At 32.6% G+C, this 19,043-nt stretch overlaps 1 protein-coding gene across 2 annotated transcripts in view; it reads left to right on the top strand.

The window, feature by feature from the left end:
• Positions 1 to 526: 526 nt before the first annotated feature.
• Positions 527 to 19,043, top strand: part of LOC130612725 (E3 ubiquitin-protein ligase UBR4-like) — a 67,686-nt gene continuing 49,169 nt past the window's right edge. The window contains exons 1-17 of one of the 2 annotated variants that reach the window (XM_057434073.1): positions 527 to 711; positions 6,725 to 6,828; positions 7,306 to 7,406; positions 7,529 to 7,740; positions 7,831 to 8,004; positions 8,436 to 8,682; positions 8,853 to 9,025; positions 9,111 to 9,345; positions 9,530 to 9,623; positions 10,071 to 10,204; positions 10,810 to 11,037; positions 11,735 to 11,945; positions 12,560 to 12,774; positions 13,304 to 13,492; positions 14,575 to 14,796; positions 15,227 to 15,313; positions 18,570 to 18,895. In XM_057434073.1, coding sequence (XP_057290056.1) covers positions 542 to 711; positions 6,725 to 6,828; positions 7,306 to 7,406; positions 7,529 to 7,740; positions 7,831 to 8,004; positions 8,436 to 8,682; positions 8,853 to 9,025; positions 9,111 to 9,345; positions 9,530 to 9,623; positions 10,071 to 10,204; positions 10,810 to 11,037; positions 11,735 to 11,945; positions 12,560 to 12,774; positions 13,304 to 13,492; positions 14,575 to 14,796; positions 15,227 to 15,313; positions 18,570 to 18,895 — 3,122 coding nt within the window. In that variant the 5' untranslated portion in view covers positions 527 to 541. Of the gene's footprint in view, positions 712 to 6,724; positions 6,829 to 7,305; positions 7,407 to 7,528; positions 7,741 to 7,830; positions 8,005 to 8,435; positions 8,683 to 8,852; positions 9,026 to 9,110; positions 9,346 to 9,529; positions 9,624 to 9,705; positions 9,763 to 10,070; positions 10,205 to 10,809; positions 11,038 to 11,734; positions 11,946 to 12,559; positions 12,775 to 13,303; positions 13,493 to 14,574; positions 14,797 to 15,226; positions 15,314 to 18,569; positions 18,896 to 19,043 lie in introns of those variants that run through there. The other variant, XM_057434074.1, reaches the window with a different exon arrangement.

The following is a 19,043-nucleotide window of genomic DNA, read 5'->3' as shown; positions in this document are numbered from 1 at the left end:
TAAATACAATGCTTATTTGGCATGCATTACATCATTGTATACTAAATCTACAACACTGTTTTTTGAATTTACGGCACTAGATAGATAGATGTGCATATTTTACATAGCTAGCCTCATAAATATCGAGGGATATACCCTGCCTATTATTTCCAATAGGGGCCATGGCGTAGATGGAGAGTCCTAGAGTATTTAATGCTCATTTTGAGCTACGCAGACCCAATTAGAACCCGCGCTCTACTAGACAACTCCCGGCAACATCCAACGGCCCACACAGTGTGCCATCTTCCCTCACATGGCTTGGGTTAACCCGGGGCTATGGTAACATTCACTCGCCCATGTTGAATCGCCGTCAAGAGGAATCGAACCCCGGTCTCCCGCACACAGTGCGAGAGCTATAACCACTAATCTACGGCGCCACAACTGTATACTGAATCTACTGTAACTATAAATAGCTACTCACTAAATCCTGGGGGTGTTGATGAAAGCGCGTGGATTTAGGCCTTACATCTCCTTAGGTTTACCCTGGGCGTAGGTGGGCCCCATGTACAGGGCCGTAGAAAGAACACCACAAACAAACAAGATGGCGGATGACATTGAAGGTTGGAGCAATCTGCCTGAGATACTAAAAAGATTGTCATCAACCACTTCTTCATCTAGTGATGAAGCTTGGAAGAAGAATTTTTTCAAGATATGCTACGTTATCACTACATCGTAAGACTCATAATTTAGATCTGTGTTAAACATAGTCTGGCGTGTGTAAGCTCTGAGGCAAAACAGACGACTTCCAATGTAAGCTAGCTAGCTAGCTATACAAAAGTTTAAAAGTTTTTTGCACAAATCACAGTAATCAAAGAATTTCATCTAAAGAAAATAAATATTTGCCTAAATTTAGAATTTTGTGCACTGTTTTAAGAAGTTAAAATTTAATTCCAGCTCCTCCTCCCCCAGTTAGCTAGGGACAACTGCAAATTAGACTATTTCTCCTAAGTAAGCTAGTAGCTGAATTAGGAGATTTTTAATACTTTACTTGGAGAGAATATTCTATTTAGGAGATGGAAAATTTTAATCGACGATATCTTCGCATTCTTTGTTGGTCGCGCTACTATTTTTCCTGTACTACTTGCTGACTTAGTCAGCTTTGCTTAGGTCAAATTTCATAGAATTTGCATGGCGAATATAAAAGTTATACATGTGAACGTGCCCACCAACCAAACTTGTTTCCAATCGACTAGAACAAAGTCTGGGGCGAGATTGTCCAAGTAGCTTATTTTGTCTATGATAATTAGGATATAATAGCCTAACCATGCGCCATCTTTTTTTAAATCAAAATAGTCTATTTCGGCGGTTTTTTAGAACGCCGGAAAAAAATGTTGTGCGCATGCGGATTAGCAGCAAAACAAATTAAAAGCAATATCTTCAAAACGCACCATAACATTTAGGAAAATAATACTTCTACATCCGAGGGAGGTTTGTTAGATTATATTTAACCTTAAGGATCAGTGCGACCACGGACCAGAAGGCTGTAATAAGGAAATTTAATGTTGATAGACTAGTTAGGAGATAAATTTCGCTTAATTTGTCTATCATAGGCTATTTAGGCAGAATAGTCTAATTTGCAGTTGTCCCTAACTGCCCCTTCCCCCTCCCCCCCGCTCTGCTGGATCCTTTGTGTTAACTAGATACACAAGACCATTTTTCGCCACCATGTAAACTGCCAGTAGTCACAGGAGGGTCCTAAAGGAATTAATTTTTACCGAAATTAATTTTCGCGAGTTTTTGTCAATTTTGCATAAATTAGTTCTGGGAAAAAAAATTTTCTTTTTGAAAAATATATCACGAAATTTTTTCCCGGTCTTTTTCCGACTTACCGACTCGGGTTTTTATTACCAAAAGTGAGTCCGTCGGAGGACGCGAACACAACATATTTTCAATGACGGCCTAAAAAACTATTTGCCTATAGAAAAAAATGTAAACAAAGATTATAGCAAGTCATCTATAGAAAATGAAAGTGGCTAGCTAGCTAGCTAGCGTTGTAGGTCCACTCGCACGGACGTGGGGGTTCTGTTCACAACGCACACAACACAGTTTTGATGATGATCGTGTAACGTAATGTTCAAACTAAAAATATTAAAATGATTACAAAGATTAACTAACCTAAAGACCCGACAAACACTGAAAGGGCAAAGACACACAAAACCTGCAAAAAGCGAAAAGAGACAAACAAGAAAAACACGAAAAACCTACCAGCTGGCCAAGAGTGTGTGCTGGAATAGTGAGCCAGTGAGAAAAATTGAAACTTGATTGATTCGACTACTTCATAGTCAACTAGTGACTGAACGAAAAATGAGAAAAAACGTAGGCCTTATATAGAAAAAAAAAATGATATAAAAACTAGTTTGACAAGATACAGAAACAATGCTACATAAAACCCTAGAGAAATAAAAACTAATTGAATGGCTAACATGCGTGAAAATAAATTAGTGATTAGTTGATAAACCGCGGAACGAAATGATAATTCACTAAAAACATGAGACAAATACACAAGGGATGAATATTGCTTTTTTACGTAATCGTCGATCACTTTACAAGCGTATACCGACCAAATTCCATGAACGTCTTAATTCTGTGATTTCACCATTCTCGGCAACTTTCTCTTTTTAATGACAACAATGACTGGCTATGGCATGATATCTTGGGCCTTACGTCCATCATGTACCATATTAATATTTTCACCGGCACTGAAACTTGACACTTTATGAACAGTCAGCCCAAACATCGCTTTGGTAGATCACGCAGGAGAAAATTTTTGTGCAATGAGGGTATCAGGGAATTCCACAAAGAAAACAACATGTGTGCTACACATCGCACGCGTAAATCTATTTTAGAATATTTGCGCATGAGTTTTTTCCGATTTTTTCCCTGGTTTATTTCACTCTTATCAGTCCCTTGAGTGTTCTTTAAGTGGTGTAAAAGTGCTAAATATATTAACAAAACACCTTGGTTCATTGTAGGAAGTAATTTATAATAGGTAAATACCATATAATTAAATTTAAACAGTGGATGAAGAGACGCTGACACGTGCCACACGTTGCCCTTACTGCAATGGTCTGCCATTTTGTTTGTAGTGCTATTATTCCCAACCTTGTTCCCAGGGTTATATTTTCTCCGTTATTATCTATAACAATGGTAAAAATGGGAGTCATTTTTTATATATTGAGGGTAGTCATTTTTTATATATTAAGGTTTCAAGTTTTGTTTGTTAACTTTTGGGAGACGGCTTGTTTGGAATAGTTTAAAGTTGTTTTTAGATTTTTAGATTTTTAAAAGTAAAACAAGAAAAAGACATTCCCGAAAAAGTCTATCTGTTACGTAGTACAAAATTACAAAACAACTTCTTCTAAATCTTGAAATAAGGTCTCAAATGAAATTTATTTAAAAAACCAGTGACAATGCAGAAGGTTTATTTGAAGTCACAGGTGTTCATATTGTATCAAATATAAAGCCGATCCCTCGAGAGCTGGTGGCAACAATTAAATTATATGCAAAAAAAATGAATGAAATCATTCACATTTTCACACATTTTTTCCTCTCTTCGAAATTAAGAAAAAAAAGATTTAAAAATTTCTCACAGGAGTATGTTATGTTCTTTTATACAGTTAAGAATTTTAAAATAAAATGTGCAACACATTTAATTTCACACAGGCAGAAAAAAACACATTTAATTTAAACACGGGGAAAAAAACCACAGCATTTAATTAACTTTTTTTTAAAAAATTTAATTTAACCACAAGTGGTTATAAACTGTTTTTAATGATACAGTTGAAGCTGTCTTTGTAATCATTCATGAAACTAGAAAGGCTGGAGAATATTTTTAATAAAAAAAATTTATTTCGTGTGCTCTCTTCCCTTTGGTAATTAACGTCACTAATGCCAGGCTTTGAGCAAAGGTACATTTCGATGTTTCAAGCCAGCTACTAGCTCCATTTAAGACAAGTCGTTAAGTATTCCAACCATTTTGATCATAAAATAGACTTTACAGGTATATAAATCCAGTAGATCTCACATTAGAAAAAACACATCACCAAGTTAAGACACAAATCACAGAAATAGGGCGTTTTTGATGGCTTCGTTTTCGCTCAGCCTTGCAGAAACACTCGCCTTGTTTCCGGCCTTTTTGCAAATTTGTTTTTATGGATGGCCTATAGTCCAAACCATAAAGTTATATATGTGGCAAGTGGAGTTGCCAGTTCATCGCTAGAGCTGTTTGTTTAGATAATCATGTAAATAGGACGGTATACGCTATATGTTTTTTATGGGCATTTAAATATTTTGGTTAATAGCTAATCTGACAATATTTTCTGGATCTGATGTATAGTGATCCACAACGCTCATCTACTTACACTCCCATGATACGCCATTTTGGAATTAACACAGCCTTTTCAATTTACCTGCAAGTGTATCAAGTTAAACTCACGTTCTCTGTAGTGAAGCCTACAGACACTTCTAAAATTATAATTTATGCAGCATAATTAAATATGAATTTTTTCCTAATGAAATGAACATTTTTAAAAAAAGACATTTTAGGCTCTATAAATATCATTGTATACAATGACGTATTCAGAGTTTTTTTGGGACTACCATTTTCTTATACCCAACTTTTGCTCAGGTGAGTATCTCTGCGAGGCACCAGCACGGTTGGTGCAGAAGGGGAAATTCTGGGTTTTAAGATCCATAGATCGCTGGGAAAATGGCTTTGTGGCACTCAAAACAGCAAAATTTTGTACAATCATTACTTGCATTTTATTACATAATTTTGTATATTTTTTGTTCTTAGTCTTTGTTGCTGATAAATACCTGTAAAACTTTCTTCACAGAAATAATACTTACAATAAAAATATATAGGCCACCTGTTAGTTTCCTGTTTTTTATATAATGGCAACACAATACTGTTCGTTGTAGATTTATTCGAACCTGTTCAAAGTCACATTCCATATTTTTCTTCACTGTTTTACAGTAGTGATGGTTTATTAAACTCGCAAAGGGAAAAAAGAAAACTTGCACATGTTTCATAACCTGTAAGGGGTTCAGCAAACTTGCGAAGGGAAAGAGGAAATTTGGACGCGTTTCGAAAAGGTTTTGAACCATTTACCATGTGTACGAGGCCTCGAAATTGTGATTATCAATCTTTCCCCCAGGGCTGTATTGATTTCGACAGGAAACTGTTCACTAGCCTACGTTCACAGACGTAGCGTTGGGTCTATAACATAGACTGAAGCTATCATTCACTCGATTTATCTTGAAATGGCGGAGTGAGTAAAGCAGGTGGTTGGCTTGTGAATTTAAAACATTCAAATGTTACGAAAGTGATTGCATGCATGTCAAATCCAACAAGTTTAATCGTTTTGAAGGATCGCAAATTTGCTGAAGAAAAACATACTACTTACAGCTTTTAGTTAATTTACTTTTTTTTTTTTTTGCATTTCTTATTTTTTTGGGATAAGAATTTGGGATCCCATACCGGTAAACCGGTAGCAAAACCTCTCTGGATACGTTGGTGGTAAACTACTGGATCTCTTTTTTTTCAATTTTAAAACAAGAAAACATTTATACTTACCCAACAGAATACTAACATTGAGTCAATTTAACACCTTAATTTGCAGTGTGAATGGCATGCAAACCTGTAAAATGTTATAAAGTTTTATTTTTGACTAGTAAACATTTGACTTCAGACATTTTTATTTTATAGTCTGCTGTTTTTAATATACCAAAGATGAATAAAAATAAAATGACAAGAATGTAAGCACAAGGCACTAACGAGGGAAAAAGAACTAAGTATTTTGTGGGACTATAAAGAACTCATTGAGTCAAACTAAAAGATAAACATTCTGAATGTTTTTTTGCATTATTATTTCATAAACATATCTTCCTTAAAATTTGGCTATATGTTAAAGTTTAGCTAGTTTTTTTAATATTTTTCCCTATTATTTTTTTCTGTAATCAACTTATGAAAAAACTTCATAACCAAAGCTAAATAGCATAAATTCAATATATATATATATGTATACAGGCCATTTCGAGAGAGGCGTGCGATCGCATGCGCACGCCCCTACACACGTGCAGACTTGTTTAGGCGTGCGATTCGTCGCACACGCAACACGTTGCTGTAATTAAAAGCTGTAAGCTCTCCTTTTTGAGAATTTAAAAGAAATTCAGCATTATTTAAGTTGAAATAACTAAAAGATAATATAACTAATAAGAAAGAAAAACTTCTTTAATAACGAAATATTCTTTTAAATAATAATTTTTCTGATTCATCGAACATAAGGTTTATTAAATATTATTATTAGCGGCCGTTCGACTTTCCGTAATTTAATTTAATTTAAATATCTGTTTGCCCCACAAGTAATAACAAAGTTTAATTAACAAGTCTGCTTACGACTTCTTCGTATATGGGTTGAAATTCCTTGTTGTACATTGTTGGTACTTGCACTTTGTTTGTTCCTTAAGCTAAAACAGCAGAATGTATGAGGCGTGTGATCTCCCGCACGCCTGCCTAAAATCTTACGAAATGGCCTGTGTATATATATTTGTATGGCTGGCAATAAGATAATTGTCATTTTGTTGTTCTTTTTTATGAACAAAACATTTGTTTATAAACCAGTGTCCACTTAAAATGAACGTTGTATAACGTTGTAATTGTAATACATCAATTTTTAAATTTTAGTGAAGAGAAGATTTTATCTGTTGACAATGGTGAAGAGGAAAGCAAGTTTATTTCTCAAGTGATAGGATTATCAGCAAATTTGGTGGCTGTAGTTGGAGATTCGTGTAGGAATATATAACTTTTTTTACTTTATGTAGATAGAGGGCGTAATGAATATGAAATTTTGTCATAAAAGAATTCAGAAAAGCATTTTTCAGACACCAATTCAAGCAATCATATTTTTATCACATTTTGTGTCCACTTGAAAAGGGTAACTTTCCACCCAAGGGTAGCTGTTTCAAAAAGTATTTAGTGTCAGCACTACGGCCATCACCTCTCTTTCCATAGCTTTTTTAGCTTTAACAAACTGAAAAGAAAAAAGGAAATTTTCATATATTTTATTATCTGTGATTAACATAACAACTTACATCATTGTCAAAGAACGTGTGATATTTTCTTACTTGCAACTTTTTTAGCCTAGTATTGTGTATTCTCAAGCTAAATTGGCGTAACGTAACTATAAAATGCTAGATTATATATACACTTGTAGCAAAAAGTTGTTTGTTGCTTGATCTTAATTTTTGTTTTTGTGTTTACTTCAGTTTATAAGGGTGAAGCTATTGTAAAAAAGACATACAGAGTTATTCTTCTCTACTGTCTGAATCATTTGAAAAATGGAACATCTGGTTTGTTACTGTCTCAAGTGAGTAATCTTTACAATATGGAATACTTGGTTGTGTACTTTTTTTGTTTTGCACAACCCAATGTTCTTATTTTTCTGTCGATTGTCATATTGTCATCATGTTGTCTTTTGTTTTTCCTTAGTTTCAGTTGTTGCAAATTGCAGAAGGATTGTTAAAGTTTCATGCCTGCTTTTCAAAAGACGAGTTGGTGGCTCTTCAATGTAAGGAATTAGATGTTCCATCTACTTTCAGAGACATTAAAGTTGATCTGCCACCAGCACCTTGTGATATAAAAGATCTGTATCAAGCATTCATGCCACCAAAAACACCTGCAAGCTTTCTCTTGCAAGACAGGTAATCTTATTATGCAGCCATTTAGCATACAGCTGTTAAATAACCAGTATAAAACTATAACATTTAATTGGTATTTTTAAAACTCTTCAGCCTTGGTGAATCTTCCAGTTTTAAAGAATTCATAAGTGAAATGTTGCGTGAAGGTAAAAACTTGGGAACTTTGTTATCTGGAATGACAAAAATGGAATGTATAAATGAGATGGCATCAAACTATGACAAAGTGTTCAACACTAACTACACATCTGTAAAAATCATAATTGAAAGGTATTTTGTCACATGACACATGATATAAATCTTACTGTTCACTTTAACAATATTGTTATGATTTATAAGTATGATGTTTTTATGAATACAAACACGGGCATGTATTTCCCAATGCATAAAATCACGATAAATAGTAAAAAGCTAGTTTATACTATGGAACGGTAGTTTAGTAACGGCTTTAGGTGTTTAATCCATGTTTTACAGTAAGCAAAGAATTGACTGTAAATAAAGTAAAAATGAAATATTGAGAAGTGATAGGAAAAAAAGAGGATTTAAAAAGAGTAACTATAGTCACTTAGTAATTAAAGTTAAAAATTAAGTTTCTTTGGCCTGTTGTATATCAGAGCTAATTGTTGTGCTAAAAAATACATTTATGTGAGTGAAATCAGCATGTTTTCTAACAAACTTCTGATTTTTATTACTACTTGTAGGTTATCAGAGCTTTCAGAAGAATTAAACTTGACACGGGAATTTATCACAATGCAAATAATGGAATCACTGACAAATGACAGTTTAAACATTCTTTTTCAACTTGTTGAAAGTTGTTTAAAAGCAGCCTTGTTTGTGGCATCTGGTTACTACACTGTTGATAAAACTGAAGTTTCCTTGCTAAATGGGACTACCTTGAGCTCGGAGGACTTTTGTAGGAAATTTGGTTGGAAAGCAACAGAGCACAGTGTAAGTTAACTGATGAATTTTTTAAAACATCTCAACCAATTACCAATAATAAATATGAATTGTAATCTTTTGTTTTAAAAATTTAAAGTAGTGACGACAGTTAAAATATAATGTTAGTTTAACACAACTCAATATAACAAATTTGTGTGGCTTTTTTAATGTATTTGTAGTTGGCAATCTTCGACAATGTATCTTCAATCTTATCCATGTCGCCAAGACTAGACAATTATATCAGTCGAAACTTAGAAGTCAAAACAGTTGTGATCATATTAAATAGCTTAAAGTGCATGATTAATGTTGATTTTAAAACAAAAAAAGATGAAGTTAATTCCAACTGGAAATGGTAAGAACATTGTTTTTATAACTTGCATAAACAATTTTCATAGTTTCAAAGTTCTTTTAATTAATTTCTCTTGCTTTGTTAATAGGTTTGAAGGTTTAAACATTATGCTAGTCACCATGACGTCTCGCGTCATTCTGTTACTGTCAAATCTTGCTGACGAATTGAAAATAGAAGCAACTGGAGATTCTATTATTTCTACAAAACAGGAAACTTTTGATGTTTTTGCAAAGACTGGAGCTGTGCAGCGACTTCAATTCATATTAACATTAATTCCTATTCCAGAGTTATTGCTTGACCTTTTCTTTGCTGCAAATGAAAAAGTATGTCTTACATTGATGCTCAGGAGATGTTATATGTTGTTCATATTTTTGTGCAATATTTTTCAAATCAGTTCGAATACAAAATGTCAGTTGTTTCTAATTCAAATCTCTTTTTGCTAAAAACAAGTTTGCATGTATTTTAAATCACACTTTTACTTCATCACTGAATTGAAATTCATTTTAGGGAATTGTGTTATCAAAGCTTGCGAATCAGTTGGAGACAGAAGAAAGTATTGATAAATCAGGAAAAAATAAGAAGACTGATAATAGCAGTGAAGGTTTGATTTTTTGCCTATCGTATCAAGTTAAGAAATTCACTCAGGCAGTATTTACAATCACAATGCAAAATACTGCTATTAGATCCCCTCTCAAAATTTACATTGAAAAAGTGATTAACATTTGGTCACCTTGCATAAGGTATCAATTTCATAGATTTATTTTATTGTTTGTATGTTCTATTTGTAGTTGCATTGTTTCAGACTAGCTATAAACTCAAATATTACAGTTTTATTTACCATATCTGCATTTTTTATTATTTTTTATTATATTTTATATCCATTTTAAGGTTTGATTCTCTACTATGGTTCAGTCATTTTTTGGAAAACAGATTTCAATATACCTTTCACCTTTATTGAACTATTGTAATTTCAAAAGAAGAGTGGGTTGTAAAATTATAGAGTGTAATAAAATATTATAGTCTAAGTCTGTTAATATTATGCTTATAGAAGAAAGTTCTGCAGAGGAAGGCTCAATGCTTGGAAATTTCTTTGTACAGTCGATCTCTGATCCAGACAAAACCTTAGATGATACTTCCAGTGAAATGAAGAAAGAAGATGCATTTGCCCAGTCTGGTGAAATTGTGAGTGCCTGAAGGTTTCAGTAATTTTTTTTTGACTGGTCAAATTAGCCATGGGTTTTGTCATATTATTGTTATTGAAGAACATGTTGCAGGGTTCGAATTAGCAGTTCGCAATTCGCAATTTGTGAATCGAAATGCCACTTTTGCGAATCACTTTGCAAAGAAAATGATAAAATTGTGAATCGAATATTTTTAAGTGATGATTGAAATGCTTTCTTAGATCGCATTTTAAAAGTTAAAGAAGGAAGAATGATAGAAAAGCTATTTTAGATTGCATTTCAAAGTTTAAGAACAAAGAATGGCGATCTAGATGGTGGTTTACTTCGTTACAGAGCGTTGAAATTTTTGCAAACCGACTTTACTTTTCTAATTCGAACCCTGTGTTGGAAAATATTAACAGTCATTTCAATGCACAACTTATGACATTACAATGGTATAGCCAAGTTTTTAAACTGCCGAAAAACCATTAGTTTGTTTGACAATGTTTTGCTGAACAAGATTTGATTAAGTTGGTAATAATAATGTGTTTTAACATTGGCGTATTTTCTGTAGATTTGAATTTAATCAAAAATCTTAATAATTAACATTTATTCAAATTTTTATAGTTCACGTTGCTTGCTGGCAGTTTATTGGATTTTACTATCAAGTTCTTTCCTATCTGCAGCACAAGTGGTTTTAAGGAGACGATAACATCCGCATTTTCTGAGCAAAAAATAACAAAACTAGCCAATCTCCTGAAAGAAAGTGACAACGAGAAGAATGAGGTTGTTGCACATGTCACAAAAATGCTTTGTACTATCATTACAGATAAAGATCTTGATGATACCAACTTGGTAAAACTATTTTTTGTTTGGTTATTTTTTGTGAATGGAAGTAAACAATCCTGGTTGGGCCACCCGTAGTTACAAAGGTTAAATATCCTCATATTTTTCGTAAAAAAGCAACATTCCAAACTTCAGTGTATTTTGTTACAAAATTGTAGAAATACTTTGTATTTTAGAGTTGCTGTAAATTGTTATAAAATTGTCCAGCAGTTTTTGCTTTAACATATTTATAACCACACTTGTCCTGCTAATGATAGGATTGTTATTACCTTGAAGTTTTGGTATCAAAAATTTTTGAAATAATCAATATTGTGTGCCATGTGGAAGTGCAAGGTCTTGTCCTATATTCCTTTTATTCTAATCCTGATGCATAATAATATCTAATCTATATAATATAATCTTGATATATAATAAAAACATTAGTCTTGATCACATAACTTTTATCAGATGCACATGTTTTATCACCAGTAAATAGTATTGGAAGTTCAGTACACACATTTCATTCTTAACATGTTCTACCCTTTAAAATTATAACTTTTAACACTGCTGACAGAAAAATAAGATAATTTTTATTAATATTGACATTATAAACCTCTAAGATGTCTCTTTAAAGTCTAACTACCCAGAAATGATTTAAATGATTTAATTCATTTAAATCATTTAATTAATTTTTCTTTTAATTTTCATTAATTATTTCATCCTACAGAAGAAGTTTTTGAGAGTACTAAGTCTGGATCCATCTCAACCTGACACATGGCCATTAAAGTTTAGCAGATATGTGCTGTCAATTTTTGCAAGAGTTGCGTTACTGGAGCTTGCAAACAAAGAAAAATCTGAAAAACGACTTTATGCAACTCAAGCTTGGAACTTGTTCCTAACATCTTTGATCAATGCAGTGAGCGAAAACAACAAAAATTGTATGTTTATTGTTTTTAATATGTTCAAACTTCTTACGTGTGTTCTTTATCAGGATTACAAATAACCTGGAAATTTTACAATTTAGGAAAATAATGAAGTAAATCTGAAGTAATATTATAAAATGTTATTGAGTTACTTTACTTGTGATGTATATGAAATCCATTTTTTATAAATAAAATGCAATTGCATATTTCTCATATTTTTGGTTTTTTATTGCTCTAGAAATTTTGAATTCTTGGAACAAATTGGTGAATTTTCATTTTTTTGTTCTTGATGATAACTTTTTAATTACTCTCTGGTGCTAATAGATTTCCTCCCAGCTAAATAATTTATGATTTTTTTTTACATCTTATTCCACCCCTTTCCCATTACAGTTTGAGATGAGTTACCAACCCCATATAATAGGCCCCCATAATTGACAGAAAAACAACTAAATAATGCAGATAGCTTCCTTTGTGTTTTATTTCATATCTACCCCTTTTTCCTGTCCTTCAACATATTCCGTTATATAAAGTAAAAATTAAATTTATATGTTAACAACTTACAAGACAAGAAATTCTTATAATGCATCTACAAAAACTGTTACTGCTAACAATTTTTTTTTTCTTCATAGATGTCAACGTTGAATACATGCAAGTATTGTGTCTTTTATTCCAATTACTTCCAGCAAGCGACAAAAAAGAAATCTTTTTACAATGCTTGAGAGGAGTTACATTACTGGCAGAAAATATCATTGTATCTCCACCACATTGTAGTTATTTGATGTTGATTTTTAATTTCTTCATACATCATTATTCAGAACCACCATCTGATATTTTATCCACACAGGTAATGTTTGTTTAAAATTAGCTTTTTTTATATATAATGAAAACTATGCTAATATATAATAAACAATAATGAGTGGCTTTGAACTTTCTGTTTGACTCTCAGGATGGGGGAATATTTTTTTGAAGAAGACCATGTAAGAAGACCATGCCATGTTTTAAGACGAATCTTCAATCCTTTAAGATTTAGTTGAAATCTAATAAAACAAAGAGAAAGTAAATCTTAAAAACAAAAATTTCAATTTAGAAAAATATATTTCTCTGTGATTTTTTGTAATTGAAATGTTTTCCTAGCCTTATAGTGAGGAACTATTAAAAATTTTTTAATTAAATTAGCTTCTTCAAATTTTTTCCCTGTTTTACAAGAAACTCTAAGGTGAAAAGTGATAATGCTTGCTACAATGCACATGAAACCTAAACTAATGTACAAAGATTTAGACTTTTTTGAATTGTTCAAAAATCTGTATTCTGGATTTGCAAATTTGTCTTCAAAAGTGTTTATGTCTCTTTTCTATCGTCCTTTTTTTTGCTAGGTTCAACATAATGTTTTATCGTATGACACATCAGAGGAGAAGTACATGCCTATGTATGCAGAAAGTTTTTTTGGCGAGCATGAGATTTTCAAAAATAACTTGATCAAGAGTCCTGAAGTCATGCCAGATAATCCGAATCCGTATTTCTACGATGTTTTTATAGGCAATCGAGTTAATTTAGATATTGAGGTAAGAATGATGTGTACAAATGTTTACAAACTTTTGTTTTAGGATAAACCTGTGCAACTTTTTTTTGTCAATTTTTTTTTCTGTCAGACCATGAAAACCTTGAAATCAGACTAGACTTGAAAATCTTTAAAGGGAATCTTAGGTATAAAATGATGTTAGACTTACGTTATAGGTTCCCTTTAAGTCAGACTAGGTGTACTTAAAAACCTTTTAAGTTAGTACCCTTTTTTTAGCTGTGCAAACAGCTGCATTATTTACTCAGTGTTTTATGTATGGAATTCTTCACTATTTCTTGAAAATATGGACCTTAAGTTGTGTAAAAATGATTTGGACTTATTATCTAAAATGCTGAGTCAGCAGAAGTTTACAGTTAAAAATGTATGATAAATAAGAAACAAAAATTGCTTTGACGAGCTCTAGCTTCATACTACCTTGTGATTCTTCATCTGCTTCTGTTTTAAAATGAACTTTATTTAACCAAATCCAGAAGTTGCAGTGGGTACTATGTGAGTCATGATAAATTTCTGTTGTTTTTGATGTTATTATTAATGTTCTTCTTTAATTATTACGTCATCTTTTCTGTGTAATTTTACATGTACGTAGCATAATCAGCTGAAATAATTATTTTTGATGTTTAGACTTTAAAAAGGAATTGTTGAAGCTGAATAGTTTTAGCGAAAGATAATAGTATTATATTAAAATCGTGACAAGAGGGTTATAATAGAAAAATATTGATATAGTCTGAAAATAATGTTTAACCTTTTTTAGAAGGGTTATTGCCACCTTTAATACCTTAAAATATTTTGGTGTTATAAAATTAAAATTTTTTACTAATAATTCTAAGAAAACTTCACTAAACAAAATTTTTTTCAAACTAGAATTGTTGAAAAAAAATTGTGTACCCAATTAATACCCATATTTTTTCTATTTAAAATGATTGCACACAGACTTATTTTGGATCCCTTAAAGAATAATTCAAAAATACACTTAGAATGCACAAAAATATCTTGTAAATTCTTCCACAGACTAATCTATGTTAAATCTAATGAACACTTAATTATTAAAGAGTCTTAATCTTTTAGGCCACAAATCTACTGCTGCATTCATCAGAGAATGATTACATCTCGTTTTATTACGCGTTTATGAAGCTCACAACGAATATACTAGCAGAAGTTAGTGATCAGAGTTGCGATCAGTTAGTTCATGTTTTGGGTACACGAAACACATTCTTGCGTATGTGGGAGATGTTGAAAAAATTACCTGTACCAGCAACAACATTATTAGCAATAAAGGATTTCACGGAGGTATCATGTTTTTCTGTGCTATCATTTAAAACTGTTTAGCATGTTACTGCAACATCAGCTAAGAATAACATATAGATGTTCACAGCTAAAAATAATACCTAATGCATTATTGGATTCTAGTTGCGAGTAGCACAAAATAATTTCAATGCTGCGTAATTTTTTTAACATAAAATTACCTTCAAATGCGGCAAGTATAAATTTTTCTAACATTCTCTAATAGGAACAGATGATGCTTAGAACTTAACATTATTATATTATGCAGTACCTGCTTAATTAGCTAATTGATTGACAACTCATCTAATTATTGAAAGCATTTATTGAAAACAAATATTGACAATAGGGGAGACTTTGTAATCCCAAAATAACAAAAAAGTTAATTTAAAAATAAGTCAAATTGTTTTTTAAAAAAAATGTGCATCTCTTATTTTAGCTTTCAGTGGATCAGGAACCCTACTTACAGTATCTCAAATGGATGCCATATTTGCAGCTTTTAAAAGAAGATATAGCTACTATTAATGTATGTATTAATGCTTTCCAGTTGTCTTTCATATTTCAAGAGTATGGTACTACATGTAAACAACGTGAAACTGATGCCAGCATAAAGTTTATGTACTGATCACCGACGTATCCAGAGAGGTTTTGCTACTGGTTTACCGGTATGGGATCCCAAATTCTTATCCCAAAAAAATAAAAAATGCAAAGAAAAAAACTAGTAAATTAAGTAAATATAAACTCTAAGTAGTATTTTTTTCTTCAGCAAATTGGCGAACCTTCAAAACAATTAAACTGCTTGTACCGTAAATCTCCAAATAAACACCTGGGGCGTTTATTTAATTTTCTGAGTTTTGAGGGGGCGTTTATTAGAGGCGTTTAAAGGAGGGAGGCGTTTATTTAATTTCAGTTATATTTCTTAACCACAACATTTAAAAAATCATCTTCTTCTTCATCTTCATCTAGAAGATTACCAGGATCATTCGCATCCTCGATGTCAGAATCGGTAGGTTTGAATGGATTAATTTCATTAGCATTGGTATTATTTACCACCTTAGTTTGGTCTTCCAAAACTGATGCACTGGCAGAACAAGGTTGGGTACTTTTAAAGCAATGAATCTTGTTGTCTTCACTCCCGTCGTTTTTTAGATTTAGGGCACAACCTTTAAATGAATCAGTAATGAGATCTTTTTTTATCATTTCCCAAGCACATAAAATCCATTCTACAACTGTACGTCGGGGGGATTGTTTCATGTTTCCTCCTACCGTATATTGGTGGACACCTTTAGCCAACGATTCATCGTACATATCAGAAATAAACCCTTTAAACGGTTTATTCCAGTACACATCTGGGGCCTGAATGTACTTTGCACACCCACCTGGAATTAGAGCACTTTCGACTTTCATTTTTTTCAATGAAACTTTAACCTCGTCGGTCATATGAGCTTCGAATGTATCCCACACAAGATGCCTTTTACCGAAGGAGAAAGATCCAACAACTTGTTTGCACCACTGTAGCGTAAGTTCCTCGTTCATCTAACCATTGCCTGATGATGCAACGATACATTTTGTTTTGAACTCTTCATTTAATGCAGCTGACTCTTGTTTAGCTCTGGAAAAAACGATATATGGTTTCAATTTGATACCGTCTATCATTTTTTGAACGCTGACCCAAACAACTTTATAAATGTGACAGTGATGAGTAAACGTAAGCACAAAATTGGTTTGGTCGTTTCTGGTAAATTTGATTGTTTCACCAAATCCAAACGGATTTCATGTGTGTTGGACGAGCAGCTACATCAATGAAAGGACATTTACAAAACCTTGGAACTTATTCACCAAAAAAAGTCTTTATACCAGAAGTTTCCTGTAATTTCTTAAAAAAAAAAATTCGTCATTAATTGGTTTCTATTCCTTCTCTTGTATCATCTATAAGCTATTACATAATAGGGGTTGACCCCTTTGCCAGTAGGGATTTATTAAGGGGTTTATTAAAAGTGCTTCTATAAAACGCCCCTCTCGAGGGAGGGCGTTTAATAGAGTGGGGCGTTTAAAAGAGGGGGGCATTTATAAAATATTTCGGATTTTAAGGGGGGCGTTTATTAGAGGGAGGCGTTTAAAAGATGGGATGCGTTTATTTGGAGATTTACGATATTTGATGTACATGGGATCACATTCGTAACATTTGAATGTTTTGAATTCACGAGCCTACCACCATCTTTACTCACTCGGCCATTTCAAAATAAGTCGAGTGAACAATAGCTTCAGCCTATGATATAGACCCATCGCTACCTCGAACGTAGGCTAGTGAACGGTTTTTCCTTGAAATCAATACAGCCCTGGAGATTAAACAGGATTAAACAAAAGTAAACAGGATTTTTATTATCTATTTTGTACACGATGTTCAAAATTGGTCAAATAAAAATTTTGCAGCTTTGTTCTTTCCTGACGTTTACGTCTCCTCTTTTTCCCAGTTAAACATTAGGAGAAAAAAGTCCTGGAAACAAGTTTGGCAAATGTAGCAGATTTAATAACACTTTATATTGACCACCATTTTGAGGCCTTGACACGTGGTAAATGGTTAAAAACCTTTTCGAAACACCTCCAAATTTTCTCTTTTCCTTTGCAAGTTTGCTGAACCCCTTACAGGTTATGAAACATGGGAAGTTTTCTTTTTTCCTTTAGCGAGTTTAATAAACCATCACTACCGTAAGAGAGTAAAGAAAAATATGGAATATGACTTTGAACAGGTTCTCAAATAAATCTACAATGAACAGACCGTGTTGTGTCGTGTTGTGTCCCCATTATATAAATAACAGGTGGCTTATATATTTATATTGTAAGTATTAATTCTGTGAACAGGTATTTATCAGCAACAAAGACTAAAAACGAAAAATATAAAAAATTATATAATAGAATGCAAGTAATAACTGTACAAAATTTTGCTGTTTTGAGTGCCGCAAAGCCATTTTTCAGCGATTTAGGAACCTCAAACCCCACAATTTTCACTTTGGCACCAACCATGGTCGTATCTCACGGGCATAATAACCTAACCAAAAGTTGGGTATAAGAAATCGGTAGTCCCAAAAATACTCTGGATACGTCATTGCCGATATAGAATTCATGCTGGCGCTTTTATTCCGTCTGATTAATATCATTTTTGGGTGCGAAATCCTTCCAAAGTTATGATGATGTTGCAGCACAATACCATATTGTACAGGTTACAACACAAGCTGCAGCGTAAACAACTTTTGGAATGATCTGCCAAGATGAAAGTATAATATTGAAATATATGCAAAAATCTGTTATATTCATGCTGGCATAAGATTTAATGCCCGTTCTGAAGACAGTCACTAGATCTTGCTTGCATGAAATGTCATGTCATCTGAAACATGTAACCTGTTACAGAAGCATGAAATTTCTCGCTGCTATGGTATTTTATTCAGAAATAAGTTTCATGTCGCTTATGTGTAATACACTAAGTATTTTGTTACCCTATATTGTCACATCTGTAACTCCCAAACTGGATATGTTTATTTCCTTTTTTTTCTATTTGTTATCTTTTTTGATATTAGGAAAATTAAGTATTTTTTAAGGTGATTGATTACACTGTAGTGCAATAGTACATACATTTTTTCACCAATTTAAGACATAGTCTACCATCACAATGATATTAAAGAGAAATGCGAAGGAATTTTATTAGTATCAGTGTAGATTGATAATGTATGAAGCATTATTTAAAAAAAATCACCTTTCACTTTTTTTTATGTTTTCTTTTTTAGATTGCACATTCTAATGATATCTCTGAAGAGGACAAAGCAAAAGAACTAAATAATATTTCAAATGTAATGCCGAGTGTTTCCGAAGATCCGAATACTGTTATTCGTTTCTGCTCTGACTTGATAACACTTGTCACAAAACTCTTCAGTTGCGAGAATGCTCTGCATTTTACCCCATACATGGTTGCAGATGGGTTGGTTATGTTCTTGTGGTTGTTAATTAAAAAGTATGTACTGGAACAGAAGGAGAAAATCACCAATGGAGAAGGGCTGAAAACACTTCTCCTTGATATCATTTACTTGTTGCAAGTTGAAGTCGAAAAGTCAAAGTATGTATTTTTCTACTATCTACCATATTTTTTCTGGGTGTTGTCAAGACTTTGTAAATCTGATGCTCAACCTCTATAACTTATGCCCAGGTGATGTTTTGTTCATAAAACTTGCCAATAATGGACCACGTGATGATATTTATATAAC

Source organism: Hydractinia symbiolongicarpus, chromosome 10 (assembly GCF_029227915.1).
Source record: "Hydractinia symbiolongicarpus strain clone_291-10 chromosome 10, HSymV2.1, whole genome shotgun sequence".
NCBI lineage: Eukaryota > Metazoa > Cnidaria > Hydrozoa > Anthoathecata > Hydractiniidae > Hydractinia > Hydractinia symbiolongicarpus.
Note: the sequence above shows the minus strand (reverse complement) of the source record. Positions and strands in the feature narration are given on the sequence as shown.